The following is a 14,547-nucleotide window of genomic DNA, read 5'->3' as shown; positions in this document are numbered from 1 at the left end:
AATTATTAAAGTTAAGATCTTAAAACATCTTTAGATATTACTTGTAATGAATTGAATACAAAAAAAAATTTAAAATTTAAAAATTGAATTAGGTAAAAAAAAAGTCAATCTAAAGTCATTTTTGGCGATAAAAATATAAAATATCTTAACTGTAGATAGAAAAGATTTTTTTCTATAAATTATTTGTTTTCATTTTGCTCCAAACGCATATATGTAGGAGAAACAAGCTATCTAAATGTGAATGTGCATTTTTCTGGAATTTTTGCTTTGACCTATGACCCCGATTTAAAAAAAAACGTGACCACGGCAGTCAACGACGACAACGGTATTTCGATGAGGCTTGTTCTCCTCTTTCCAATAATATAAAATATAGCCGTGTGTTATTCCGTTAAGGCAAATTGATAAAATTTGTTGATTGGGCACCCTACTAAATACTTTAATAGTATTGTAATTGTTATTGTTATTAAATTTCATAATTACAAACCTTATCTTGAACTATATCTAAATTAATTTTAGAAATTTACCTGTGACGTCACTTTTGTGCGTCGATCCAGTCGTGTGACAGACAATATGTGTTTTTGTTTGGCTGTTCGTGTTAGTTTTTATTCTATGGTTAGTCACCACTTCGGTGTTGACATGTATATCAATTATATGGTCATTTTCATAAATTTACTGTTTTCAAAAGTATAAATAATTCTATATATACTAAGGATTTTCTTATCCCAGGCAGATAACCGTAGTCGTATTTTGGCGCTATTTTTTGGAATTAAGGGTAATCAATGCTTTTCGTCTTTGTTTGACTTTCTTTACTATTTTGACCTTAGCGTCACTGATGAGTATTGTGTAGACGAAACACGAGTCAGGCGTATTTAATTATAAGCCTGATACCTTTAATAACTATTAGCATGTCTATTGTATTGTTTATTTGTGTATTTCTCTGTCCTGTATGCGGTTCCATTTATTTTTGTACTGTAGTCCTGTCATGTCATGTTGTCATTTTAGTGTCATAACAAATATTGCCATAAAAGCGCGAGGTTTTGCTAGCCGCAAAACCCGGTTAAACCCATAATTTTTTCTTAAAAATTTCCTGTGCCAAGTCAGGAAAACGGCAGTTGTTATCTTATAGTTCGTTTCTGTGTGTGTTGCATAGTCGTTGGTTTATTGTTGCACTTCAGTGTTTCTATTGTTTCGTTGTTTTCCTCTTATAGTTGATGTGTTGCCCTCAGTTTTAGCTTGTAACCCGGATTTGTTTTCTCTAAATCGATTTATGAATTTCAAATAGCAGTATATTACTGTTGCCGTTATTTATAGGACGAGTGAAGCACTTTCTGTATCTTTCAGCAACTTTCTTGGGGTCCGTTGTCACTTTGGCAATCAATTAAACAATCAATCAACATCGATTTTGAGCCATTGCAACAGATGTATTACTACATTCTCGGGAAAGGTGTTCACTGCACGTTAACTATCTCTTGCAAATAGTTATCAAAGGTACCATGATTATAATTTAGTACGCCAGACGCGCGTTTCGTCTACATAAGACTCATCAGTGACGCTCATATCAAAATATATATAAAGCCAAACAAGTACAAAGTTGAAGAGCATTGAGGATCGAAATTCCTAAAAGTTGTGCCAAATACGGCTAAGGTAATCTATGCCTGGGATAAGAAAATCCTTAGTTTTTCGAAAAATTCTAAGTTTTGTAAACAGGAAATTTATAAAAATTACCACATTATTGATATTCATTTCAACACCGAAGTGTTGGGCGTTGTCACCCTGACAATCAATGAACAATTGTATGGACTCAGTTGCAATCAATGAAAGAGAAAAATGATGATTGATAGATTAACGGGACTCATAAGGACCCACGATAAACGGAATAGTTTAGTAGGCTACAAATGTATATGTATATGTTACAGGCATTTTCTAAAATTACGCTCTTACTTGTGCCGTTATCACATAGTAAGCAATAATCACACTGTGCAAATTTGATAAGTTATTTGATATATGCTTATTGTTCTTATTTTGATGTAAATTCCATTATATGAGACTGAACACTTCCATCCTTTTTTCGTCATCAATATCTTCCTGAATATGCATAAAATATTACAGTGATCCTGAACCGTCTGCATAATATGCATAGAACAATGTACCTAAATTAGCTAAGAGTCCTGTTTTGGGCAAGATGATCAGTTTTAATTCTTATCAGGACATCATATAATTTCTAACCTCGCTGTGATTTTGGGTCAACACATTGTAACTATAGATTTCAATTTTATTTCAATCTGCTAATATGATAGTGTGATCACATCAAATATTATTAAATGTTTGTTGGATTTCATTTTGATATTTCGGGACATTATGATTATCCATCTTAATTTCAAGTTAAACAAATTTGGTTCGAATTCTTCTTATCACGTGCTCTCAATAATATTCTTGTAATTTAAATTATGTTTTATATTTTGTGTAATTTCATTTTGTTTTTTGTTCTTTTGTGTGAGAAATTATTTTTGTTGAGAACTATAAACACAGAAGCGTAATTAATTGACAAATCATTTGTAATACATCATTCTATGGCTAATCTAAGTTCCAGATATGGGGCATTTGTACGCATGTTTATGTTCCTGGCACGAAACAGCAACTTTGAAAATATTATGTAAACCCACGAAAAGATCGTTCGATTTGTTACAATTCATCATATCATAGGGAGAGAACACAAGTTTTGAATACAATTTAATATAATTTAAACAAATCACGAAAATCATGTAAATACACAATGAAAGTACAATAGAATTTCGTTTATATTGAAATTATAGTTTTCTTCTTCTCAATAATCTTAAGCCTCATAAATTGTTGACGATCTCTATTTCTCTGATAATACTCGTTGAAATTTGCAACAATCATTGCAACTGGCATTGCTAAAACAATTATTCCACATATAGCGCAAAATGATCCTATGACCTGACCAATCGGTGACTTTGGCACATGATCGCCATAACCAACGGTCGTCAAGGTAATTATAGCCCACCAAAGACCGTATAGCAAGTTAGGAAAGGTTGTCGTTTCCTGCATTTCTGCATAAAAAATACAATTAGCAAACAAAAGTGCAAATAGTAAAATCGTGAAGAAAAACAGCATTAATTCTTTCCAGCTAGCCTTAAGTGCTAAAACTAAAACATATAGACCGCTAAATTGTTTTGCCAAACGAAGAAATCGGAATATTCTGAACACAGTGATGCAATTACATATTTTGTACAACGGTAAAATAATGTTTGAATGTTGTGATAAAAACCATCCCGGGTTTCTGTCCACCATGACTCGAACCATTATAGCGGTGAAAAGTAAAGCATCCAAAATATTCAGCCAATCCTTAAAAAACAACCTTTTATCAGGACAAAAACAGACGCGAAATAAAAATTCGATGGCGAAGTAAAACGCTAAAAATAGATCGAACAGCATCAACCATTCGGGTATCTCCCTTGTTTCGAGTATCATTTGTTTTGTGTTATTTTCATCCAGTTTTAGAAACCTGATAACATCAGAGATGTTGTAAGATGGGAATTTCCTGTTATCTGATCGTAGTTCTGGCATGGTTATCAATAAGGTGGACAAAGCTGACAAAAAAACCACTGTGAAGTAGAAACCATTATAAATCTGAAAGAAACAATGCAAAAAATATATGAAAAGTATACCAATAATGCATTATTAGTCAGTACAAGAGAGCATGGAAGTACTCCATTCTCCTTTGAGACTTACATGCACTAGTGTTGATGTTTTTCGGACAACTTAGTAGACGCCTCACTTGTGACAAACATATGAAACCCAAAAATATAAAACCCGACCTACTCTAGCGCAAAAAAAGGCAACGTACAACAATAGAATATATAGTGAGTTGAGAACAAATTTAAAGAAAAGTCCAACGGTTTAGATTAGAAAAACAATACTTCGATATCCCGATTAAAAACCATTTCGCTATCTGTATTTTAAAACTTCTTCAATTATCAGTTATTCTAGTATGCAAGTTGAAATATGTTATACAATGTAATGTCTCGAGGAGGAAACCAGGTGTGAAATCGGCCCGTATTATGGTTGTAAAAAAACTAATCATAGGTACCAGGCTTAAACATTTGTTACGCTAGACGTGCGTCTCATCAACAAAAGACCTGTTTGAATGTTACTATTTTACCCAATTAGCCATTTAAATGAGTCAATGCAACAATACTCCCACACCCTCGTTTTAAGACATTGACGTTCTAGAGTATTGCTAGTTTCCTTGTGTAATATCTACCTTGTAAATCTCATTCAGCAAAAACATTTATATATATTTATTTGTTTGGCCATAAAACCAAAACAAGAAAGGATCATCTCGAACTGGTATTATACCTCTTGCTTCTTGAGACAAGACAGACTAGTGCGGGGGTACACGGTGTTAGCTTATCCAGTTGTAGCGAATTTTGCCTTACAAAAAGTAACTTTTGTGCCTTCAATTATGATTTTGCCAATTACGTAGAATCCAAAAAAAAAAAATGAACAGAAAGCGAATTATTGATGAAAATGATAAATAGAACATGTAATGGTTTCGCTTCATATTCATATACATTTACCAGTAATCCCACTGTAAAATTGTTTATAATAGATCAAAAGCAATTAAAGAACGAAATACAATACTAGTACTAATAGAATTAATTAATTTATCATATCGTCCTCACTAAACACTTATCCCGTACAATGCCGTATATTTAAATAATTATTTCAGTAAAGTTTTCATGATTTACATTTATCTCTAAATGAGTTCAATGTCGTATCTAAAATAAATATTTCAGCAAACAATTTCATGATTTTGCTTTTAATCATTTTATGTTTGTGTTATTGTACTATAGTAAATTTTCGTATTTTTTTCTTTAAATTTTGCTCATATGCTTGGTCGATATGCCAATTTTGTGCTTCTTGTTACATATTTGTTTATTTTTATAGTGATTAAGATTATAACACAATGTTGACTGCTGTACCCCTATTTTTGACATTTATACCTATTATGCCTGTTTGTTTTGTACAAACATCGTTTCCAATATAATTGAATTTAACGCGACTGTCATACAAGTGAGAGGTTGAGCTAACTTTGAAACCAAGTTTAATCCACCATTTTCTACATAATAAAATGCCTATACCAAGTCAGGAATATGACAGTTGTTATCCATTCGTTTGATGTGTTTTGGCTTTTGAAGGTTTTTTTTATTCCATTTAGCAAAATGTTAACAAATAATATACAAGATTTTGTTTTTAGCCTGTTGACAAGTGAACTAGTCATTTGTTTGAGGAAGGAAAGTGAATTATACTTTGAAAAAAAAACTAATCTGACTCTAACAAAAATGTGTCTGATATTGATCTCATCAAGTGCTTCATTTTTGTTTTTTTTAAGAATATACTTGTTACGTTTTCAGTCACTTTCTTTTGAATTGGATACATATTGAGTGGACTAATTACCTTATTCGTATGAACCGAATACAAATATATGAAGACAACAGTAGTGAGTGTGACGTTGTTTAAATCTTATAATTTGGTTGAAAAGAGACAAATCATGGTAACAAACAGTAACTGGGGAATCGCATGAGCTCCATTTGAAGGGAGCGAGACCCTGTGAGTCTGCAGATCAAGCGTCGCATACTTTGAATACATCAGTTATCTGCATACATTAGCATTATCATCTATTATAATATGACGTGCTTCTTTCGCTCTGTGAATAAACCCATGTTCTAAATCCATTTGCACATGCGTATATTGACTACTGCCGAATAATTAATTTTATCAAATTGGCATGCATTTGATATATTTCATTAACTTAAAACACTTCCCAACTATAAAATGATGCACTAATTCATTTTTTATGACTGTAATGTGTGAAATTAACATATTTGACCTAGATACGACATCCGTTCATGCTGGCTGTTCAAACACCTCCCTCTGAAAAATCAAAATGAAAGACATTTGCTTGTTTACAAACAAAAAGGGAGTTTCATGGAAGAGCCTACACAAACCGTCTACATTTCTACACATCGAACATAGAAATTACCTTAATTGTCCTCATCAGAATCGCAATAATTGATGCAAGCTATTCTTTATTCTAATGCAACAACGTTAAGCTCCGACGGCATCAATTGGGGATTTGATGGTCGCAAATACCCGTTTACTGTCTCCGCTAACGCGTCGCCAGTAAACTTAATTTGCGACCATCAAATCCCCAATTGATGCCGTCGGAGCTTAAAATACAATACAGTTATCTCCTAATTGTAGTTTTTACATGGGCAGGAATCATATTCGTGTTATTTTAGCCCTCACTATCGCTCGGGCAAAAATAATCACGCATATAATGCCTACCCATGTTAAAACTACGATAAAGAATAGTTTGCATCAATTATTTCTTGAACATTATTTTCTGCAATTTCGGAGATAACCTCTCATTGAGTAATTACTTGTTGTTTGCTGAACATCCAGCGTCAAACATCATTTTTTTTATTCAGAGCGATGACAAAATTACAATTATAAAGTAATCGGTAGGTTCTTTAAAATCGACTGACCAGGATAAATTACCCAATTGCCGCTTATTAATAATTTGCACTTTTAAATCAAAATTTTGAAACATTGTCCCATTTCTAGAACTTTTTTAATAACTTACTCCTGAGGGAGGTTTTATTCCCCGAGGGTATCACATGTCGAGATATCAACGCTTCTGTGTTGACATGAATTATCATTGATATGGTCATACTTAAAAATTAAAACTGTTCACAAAACTTAATTTTTGAAATACTATGCCATCTCTTCCTCAGGAATGGATTACCTTAGTTGTATTTGGAAAACTTTTAGGAATTCAACTTCGTACTTTATTTGGTCTTTTAACACTTTTACATTCGAGTGTCACTGATGGATCGTATGTAGACGACAGGCGGGTCTGGCGCGAAATATAAAATTTCAATCCTGGTATGAATGATGAGTTTATTTACAACTACGGGGTCCATGCTACTGTTGATGGAGTCTTTATTCCATGAGGTTATCACCAGCCCAGTAGTCAGCACTTCTGTGTTGACATGAATAATCATACGTTTAAATTAACTGTTTACAAAACTTATAATTTTTGAAATACTAAGGCATCTCTACCTCAGGAATAGATTACCTTAGCTGTATTTGACAAAACTTTTATTTGGCCTTTCTAACAATTTTTAATTCGAGCGTCACTATATTATGAGTCTTACGCAGACGAAACGCGAGTCCGGCGCAAATATGAAATTTAAATCTTGATATCTATGATGACTTTATTCAAACGAATAAGCAGCACAACACCAGGATATATTATATATATCAAAGTAATTGTTAATATAGGCATGTTTTGCAACTTTGTACTGGGTGAAACTAAAGCCTGATTTTTTTTTACTTCTGCATGTCTGAAGTTGTAGACTTGGCATCCGTTACGCTGTGCGGAATGCATACCTATGCAGGTTAATTCATTCAGAAATCGACTTTAAATATAAGGTCTGTTTTCAGAATATAGCAGTTTGAAGTTGCAAGGCAATATGTCTGCCCTTTTAAACACCTCCTATTTTTCCAGAAGGAAGTCAAAATAACGAACTTTGTGAAAACATAAGATATAGTAGTAGTGTTCAATTGCCTTTTCCCTCAATACTCGATTGGACGTGTAGCAAACAATAATCAATCAAAGATAACGAATGCGTCTTTCGAATAGCATTACGGATGAAGCATCCACACCAACGGATGTTTACCCTTTTAATGTACATGATCTTAATCCGGATTAACTACATGCATGTCCGACTGTTTTAATACTCAGGTATGTCTATTTGTTGCTTGACATAAGATATCTGAATTGACTTGAGAAAACAATATTTCTATCTATCCTGTAATTTGTCATTTTACTTTATAGAAATGCGTCAAAATAAAAAAATGCGATTCTCGTTTCGCATACAAATAATTTGCTTGGTAACCTGCTTTAACTATATGCGAACAGTCACGGGCAATATTTACGTTGCAGCAAGTTTTGTGTGCCTCCTCTACGCGTCTACGAACAAGCAATATCGAATTTCTTAAAAAAAAAAAAAAAAATGAATCGGACAACCCATTGTTGGGTTGCTGCCCCTGAATTGGTTATTTTAAGGAAATTTTGCTGTTTTTGGTTATTATCTTGAATATTATGATAGATAGTAATAAACTGTAAACAGCAATAATGTTCAGCAAAGTAAGATTTACAAATAAGTCAACATGACCGAAATGGTCAATTGACCCCCTAAGGAGTTATTGCCCTTTATTGTCAATTTTTGACCATTTTTGGTAAATCTTAGTAATCTATTACAAAAATCTTCTCCTCTGAAATTACTTGGCTAAATTAATACAAACTTGGCCACAATCATCTTTGGGGTATCTAGTTTAAAAAATGTGTGGCGTGATCCGGCCAACCAACCAAGATGGCCGCCATGGCTAAAAATAGCACATAGAGGTGAAATGTAGATTTTTGCTTATATCTCTGAAACCGAAGCATTTAGAGCAAATCTGACTTCGAAAAATTGATCATCAAGTGGAAATCTATCTGCCCTGAAACTTTAAAAAATGAATCGGACAACCAGTTGTTGGGTTGCTGCCCCGAAATAAGTAATTTGAAGGAAATTTTGCAGATTTTGGTTATTATCTTGAATATTATTATAGAAAGAGATAAACTGTAAACAGCAGTTATGTTCAGCAAAGTAAGATCTACAAATAAGTCAACATGACCAAAATTATCAGTTGACCCCTAAAGGAGTTATTGCCCTTTATAGTCAATTTTGACCAATTTTTCGTAAATTTTTGTAATCTTTTACAAAAATCTTCTCCTTTGAAACTACTGGGCCAAATTTAACCAAACTTGGCCACAATCATTATTGGGGTAACTAGTTTTAAAAATGTGTGGCGTGACACTGCCAACTAACCAAGATGGCCGCCATGGCTAAAAATAGAACAAAGTGGTGTAATGTTGATTTTGGCTTATATCTCTGTAACCAAAGCATTTAGAGCAAATCTGACGTGAGTAAAATTGTTTATCAGGTCAAGATCTATCTGCCCTGAAATTTTCAGACAAATCGGACAGCCTGTTGTTTGGTTGCTGCCCTTGAATTAGTAATTTAAAGGAAATTTTGAAGATTTTGGTTATTATCTTGAATATTATTTTAGATAGCGATCAACTGTAAACAGCAATAATGTTCAGCAAAATAAGATCTACAAATAAGTCAACATGACCAAAATTGTCAATTGACCCCTTAAGGAGTTATTGCCCTTTATAGTCAATTGTTAAAAATTTTCATAAATTTTTGTTACTTTTTGTAAATTTTTAGGAAATATTTTCCACTGTAATTACTAAGCCAAGTTCATTATAGATAGAGATAATTGTAGCAACAAGAATGTTCAGTAAAGAAAGGTCTACAAAGACAGCACCATCACCAAAACACCATTTTGTCATGAATTTATCTGTGTCCATTGTTAATATACACATAGACCAAAGTGAGCGACACAGGCTCTTCAGAGCCTCTAGTTTAGCAATGTCATTGTCAGTTTATTTTGAGTTTGAATGTCCCTCTGGTATCTTTCGCCCCTCTTTTATGCAAATTAAAATGAAATTTGATGAATAATATAAAACTATGCTTAATGTTCATTTTGATTGTGAATTTTCATATTTTTGATAAAAAAAATGTACCAATATTGCGATTCCATCGGTTATTGGTTTGTCCATGGATTTATGAGTTTTGAACAGCGGTAAACTACTGTTGCCTTTATTTAACTTTTTTGTCGGTTTTGGTTGTACATTATTGATGCCAATACATGATTTGCATCTATTTACAAAGCTTTTCGCCTTGAGTTTATTTCAGAAACAACAAGTGTGTGGTGAGATATCAAACCTGTGTTTTACATTTATATAAAATATTGGTTTAACACAGAGAACGATTATCTGCATAAATCACCATCTATGATCATCTATTAGTATATCGGAGCGTTTGAAACTGATATGTTTTGTTATGAAAGAACATTATGTTCCCTCAAACATCAATACGGAGTAATTCATTTGTATTTTGATATTCAATATAAAACTATCAAAGTAATTGAACAATGTGAGAACAAAATATATTTCAACAATACTCGCTTTCAAGAAAATATTTATAAATATCGTTTACAATGGTTTATGATTTAACCTATTCTTGCACTCGAAATGTTGGAGCTAACTTTATCGGCCTAATTCATATTTAAATTATTTGCATTTGATTATCAAATTATTTTTTTTCGGATATCGAGAGTTGTTAGACCAATTTGAACATTTAAGACAACTCTATGGGAAATACACGAATATGGGAAATTTTTACCCAAATGTATTAATTGATACGACTCGAGACTATACAAATACGTGTTAAGTGATGTTTGATTCTTATAAATGATTGGGTAGCTGAATTATGCACGCACTTCAATCAATTAACTCTCTGTAGACAGGATGGCAATGGACCGAGTCTTGGTAATGGATAGATGATTTGTGATTACCTATCAACACTAGTTTTAATAATTCATTTTCTTATTTTACGGCATCAAAGAAACGCATCAATTTGCAAATTTGTGTTAATGGCTATATATTTGTTGAGAAATGACAATTTTGAATTAGGAAATAAAATATTATTAATGATATAGGATTATTTGAAGAAAAAAAATAATGACTTAATTTGAATTCACTGCATTTTAAGTGTTTAGATCTTTGATTTTTGCTCCAAGAGAACTTAAAAACCCCTTTTTTTTTCTTTTTCGGTAATGTTCAATAGATTTTACATACTTTACATATGGAAAAGAGCGCCCATGTCAGCAGTTTTAGTCGCAATAAGATCTCCGTACTTCTAATTTATTATGTTCAGTCGTTAAAATTACATGAATAGTAAAAACGTATTCACAAAACATCCGAACTCCAACGTACAGTAGAATCCATAACAGAAATGTCGAACTCCAAGGTAAAGAAGATACGCACAATTTGGAATTTAAACCTGGGTTTAAAGCTAGGTAAACCTCTACATTTGTAAGATTCTCTTTACTTTAAACTCACAAAAAATACCACAGGCTTATAATAGGTACACCAATCGTGCAAAATGGTTTCATCTAAGTTATTGATCAATAGATATTGTCGCCTCAATGTAGAAATGTTTCTTCCTCGCAGACATGGTGAACTTGACAACGTAGAATGAAGTTTGTGTATAAAGTATTTGGACAGAATTTGATAAGAGCTTTGTCCAAGTAACCATCATACCTCCAAAATAACAGTTTGGTGTCAGACATCGAGTAGCAAATAAAATTGAGAATGGAAATGGGGAATGTGCCAAAGAGACAACAATCCGACCATAGAAAAAAACAACAGCAGAGGGTCACCAACAGGTCTTCAATTTAGAGAGAAATTCCCGCACCCGGATGCGTCCTTCAGCTGGCCCCTAAACAAATATATACTAGTTCAGTGATAATGAACGCCATTCTAATTTCCAAATTGTACACAAGAAACTAAAATTAAAATAATACAAGACTAACAAAGGCCAGAGGCTCCTGACTTAGGACAGGCGCAAAAATGCGGCGGGGTTAAACATGTTTGTGAGATCTCAACCCTCCCCCTAAACATATTTTTGGAGACAGGTCTAAACAAATCTTAATATGAGACAATTTGGTAGTTTGGCATAAAAAGTACAAGAACTTTGAATCTCTAAAGCAAATATGTAAGACACAAATTAAAAATATGATATATTTCATTTAGTGGTCCTTGTCAACATCGGATAGATTAAAGTAATGTAGATAAATAACGTTTCATGTTCGAATTTCAGGTGCAAAAGTAAATTGTGTGGCCCTATACAATACAAACGTTGGTGTTTTTTTTAGAACGTTTTTGTTCTAATGGCTTAACAATGTCTGCTTTTTAACCTGTGAAAGTGTATTATCCGGTATTTTAACAAATCGAACTTTGCTCGTAACTCATTTTTTTGACTTTAATAAACAGAATTGTTTCGAAGTTAAGTGAACTTTTAAACAAATCAAATACCGTAAAGTGAACTTTTAAACAAATTAAATACCGTAAAGTGAACTTTTAAACAAATCAAATACCGTATAGCGGGTTATTTTCGCGGGTGCAAAGTTTCGTGATTTTCATTGAAGGTATACGAAATATTTTGGCGGTATTAATTTTGGCCGATTCAACACTTTTATCAATGACTTTGCATGTTCACTTTTGAATTGGCGGAATTTATTTGAGCGATTTTATTATATCCGCGAAAATTTACACCCCGCGAAAATAACCCGCTGTACGGTACTTGTACTATTGAAACCTATTAGATAAACAATGAAAACGAAACATTTAAGAAAGTGTTGAATAGTGTCCGTGAAAAAAAAATGAGATTGAAATATAATATATAATAACTACGATCGATGTTCTGTCAAACCATTGTCACAAACACGGGCCAGGCGCCACAAGTTAATGAAAGAAATGAGTCGTAATCTATCACGATACAGTTGTCAACAATTTGTTTGTATGCAAAATAAAATAGCTGTTTTCTATGAATAAATCTCGTTTCTGATATACAATTACTTAATAGGCTCTATGTACTTGCATACCATAGATATACGAGTCAATATCCATCGACGAAGTAGTTGTCCGAAGTAATCGCCATACGAAACGCCGAAAGCCTAATGTTGAATACAAAGTTAATTTAATAAAAATCAAAAGCAAGGTCTGAGTTGCTTACTCAATATTTAGTTTTCTATATTGTGTTTTGCAGACTCTTGTTTGTCGTTTTACGTTTTTTCGACACTTCATTGTCATTTTGTTTTCTACTTATGAGTTTGGCTTTTCCTTTGGTATCTACTGTTTCTCCTTTAAAATATTAAATACTTACTAGAAATACTCAATGTTTCTTTACTAGAATGAGTTGTTGACATTTAGATAATGTTCTAGATACTACAGAGGAATTAATCCTATTTTGTTAAAACACAAAAATTGCTTTCAACTGTGAATCGAATAACATAATTGTAACAACATTAATTCTCAAATGATTTCCTGTTTTATAGAAAATAAAAAAATACTATCAATGATTAATTATATTGATTATTAACCTTTCATGTAGTATAATGACAATGCAATATTGTATTAGGCATGACATAAGAGAATAAAACCCACTTTAACACCTGCATTGAATTTGACTGTACCATTGAAACCATTTTTTGTGTCTGAAATTTTTATGTACAGTGTATTCTATTTATTATGTGATAGATCTTGCTTCAAGAAAAACAGATTACGATTTACATAAATATATTGAAAAAATTATCGAAAAAGAATGAACGGAAAGTCTATTTTTTGAAAGTAAATATGCTAACACTAATTTTACACACTATTGATAGATTATAATACTCTATTTTCGCTTCATCGTTTTCAAAACTAAATTTGATAAGCTTTTATCTTCAGGGAACTTTCCAATATATTTCATATCCTTTAGGGCTTTTTTAATTAATTAATTTTATTATACTATGTATTTCATCTCGATTTAAGACTGCGAAAGCAGAACAATATGTATTTCAATTTCCAGACCAAATAGGGATATATTTTTACAGATAACAAAGATTTGATAACGTATCAAATAAAGCTGCCTCTGACTTGGGATATGAAATAGAAAACATGAATAAAAGGTTAATGTTAATCCTGGTATCTAAGATTAGTTAATTAATAGCATTCACAATTATAATTAACATTACCTTAGCTTGATTTGATGACCTAGGTTCGGATAAGAAGTTCCACACACGAACTCTAATTCCTTTTACATGTTCGGTTGAAATGTATTCTTCACTACTGCTTACATTTTCTAAATCCCAGCCATCTAATTCTTCAGTCGAACCCGTGTCTAATGCCTTCCGTAAATTTTGAATGATAGTGTCGTTTTTGCAGTACTTTACATACGTTGAATAACAACATTCTGATATAGTACTACTAATAGATAAACCCCAATATCTTAATTCCTGATGCCAAAGTCCACTGCAAAGATGATTTGGAAAATGCAACGTGTCGTTACGATAGAAGTCTAATATAGTATTGAATAGCTCTGGATTTCGATCAAAGAAATAAATATGCTTATCCTTTCGATAATGTGGAGAATCTTCTGTTAAGGATCCCAATTTGGTGTTTGGATATTTTTGTAAAGTTTCCCAGAATGTAACGAACACTGTACCTCCAACATTTAAAATGACCTCGTCTTCATCCATTGTTAAAACATTGAAATTAACACTTCATTATAATTGATTTTGGTAAACGGAACGTAAACTAGTTACAGCATTGACACTACATTTTATAGCCATGAATACTAGACGAATTAAAAATTAATATTTGGTATTTTATTTATTGACAAATTAGCGCAATTTCAATATGAGAGTATGACTCTTGAAAATATTGCTGTGCAAACATATTTTGAGGACACAAATGATTCGTTTGCAATTAAAAGATGTCCCATGGGTGTTCATGGTGAA

General features: G+C 32.4%; 1 protein-coding gene across 1 annotated transcript; it reads right to left on the bottom strand.

The window, feature by feature from the left end:
- Nucleotides 1–2,717: 2,717 nt before the first annotated feature.
- LOC143062042 (potassium voltage-gated channel protein egl-36-like) lies at nt 2,718–14,286 on the bottom strand. The gene is made up of 2 exons (XM_076233892.1): nt 13,783–14,286; nt 2,718–3,651 (listed from the first exon to the last, which is right to left on the bottom strand). Exons 1-2 carry the CDS (start codon nt 14,284–14,286, stop codon nt 2,797–2,799), a joined length of 1,359 nt encoding a protein of 452 aa, XP_076090007.1. The 3' UTR covers nt 2,718–2,796.
- Nucleotides 14,287–14,547: the final 261 nt, after the last annotated feature.

Source organism: Mytilus galloprovincialis, chromosome 2 (genome assembly GCF_965363235.1).
Source record: "Mytilus galloprovincialis chromosome 2, xbMytGall1.hap1.1, whole genome shotgun sequence".
Taxonomy (NCBI): Eukaryota; Metazoa; Mollusca; class Bivalvia; order Mytilida; family Mytilidae; genus Mytilus; species Mytilus galloprovincialis.
Note: the sequence above shows the minus strand (reverse complement) of the source record. Positions and strands in the feature narration are given on the sequence as shown.

Coding starts and splice junctions, on each gene's coding strand:
- LOC143062042 (XM_076233892.1), bottom strand. CDS start 14,286: ATGGATGAAGACGAGGTCATTTTAAATGTTGGAGGTACAGTGTTCGTT. Junction 3,652..13,782: donor GGTCATCAAATCAAGCTAAG/GTAATGTTAATT, acceptor TGTTTCTTTCAG/ATTTATAATGGTTTCTACTT.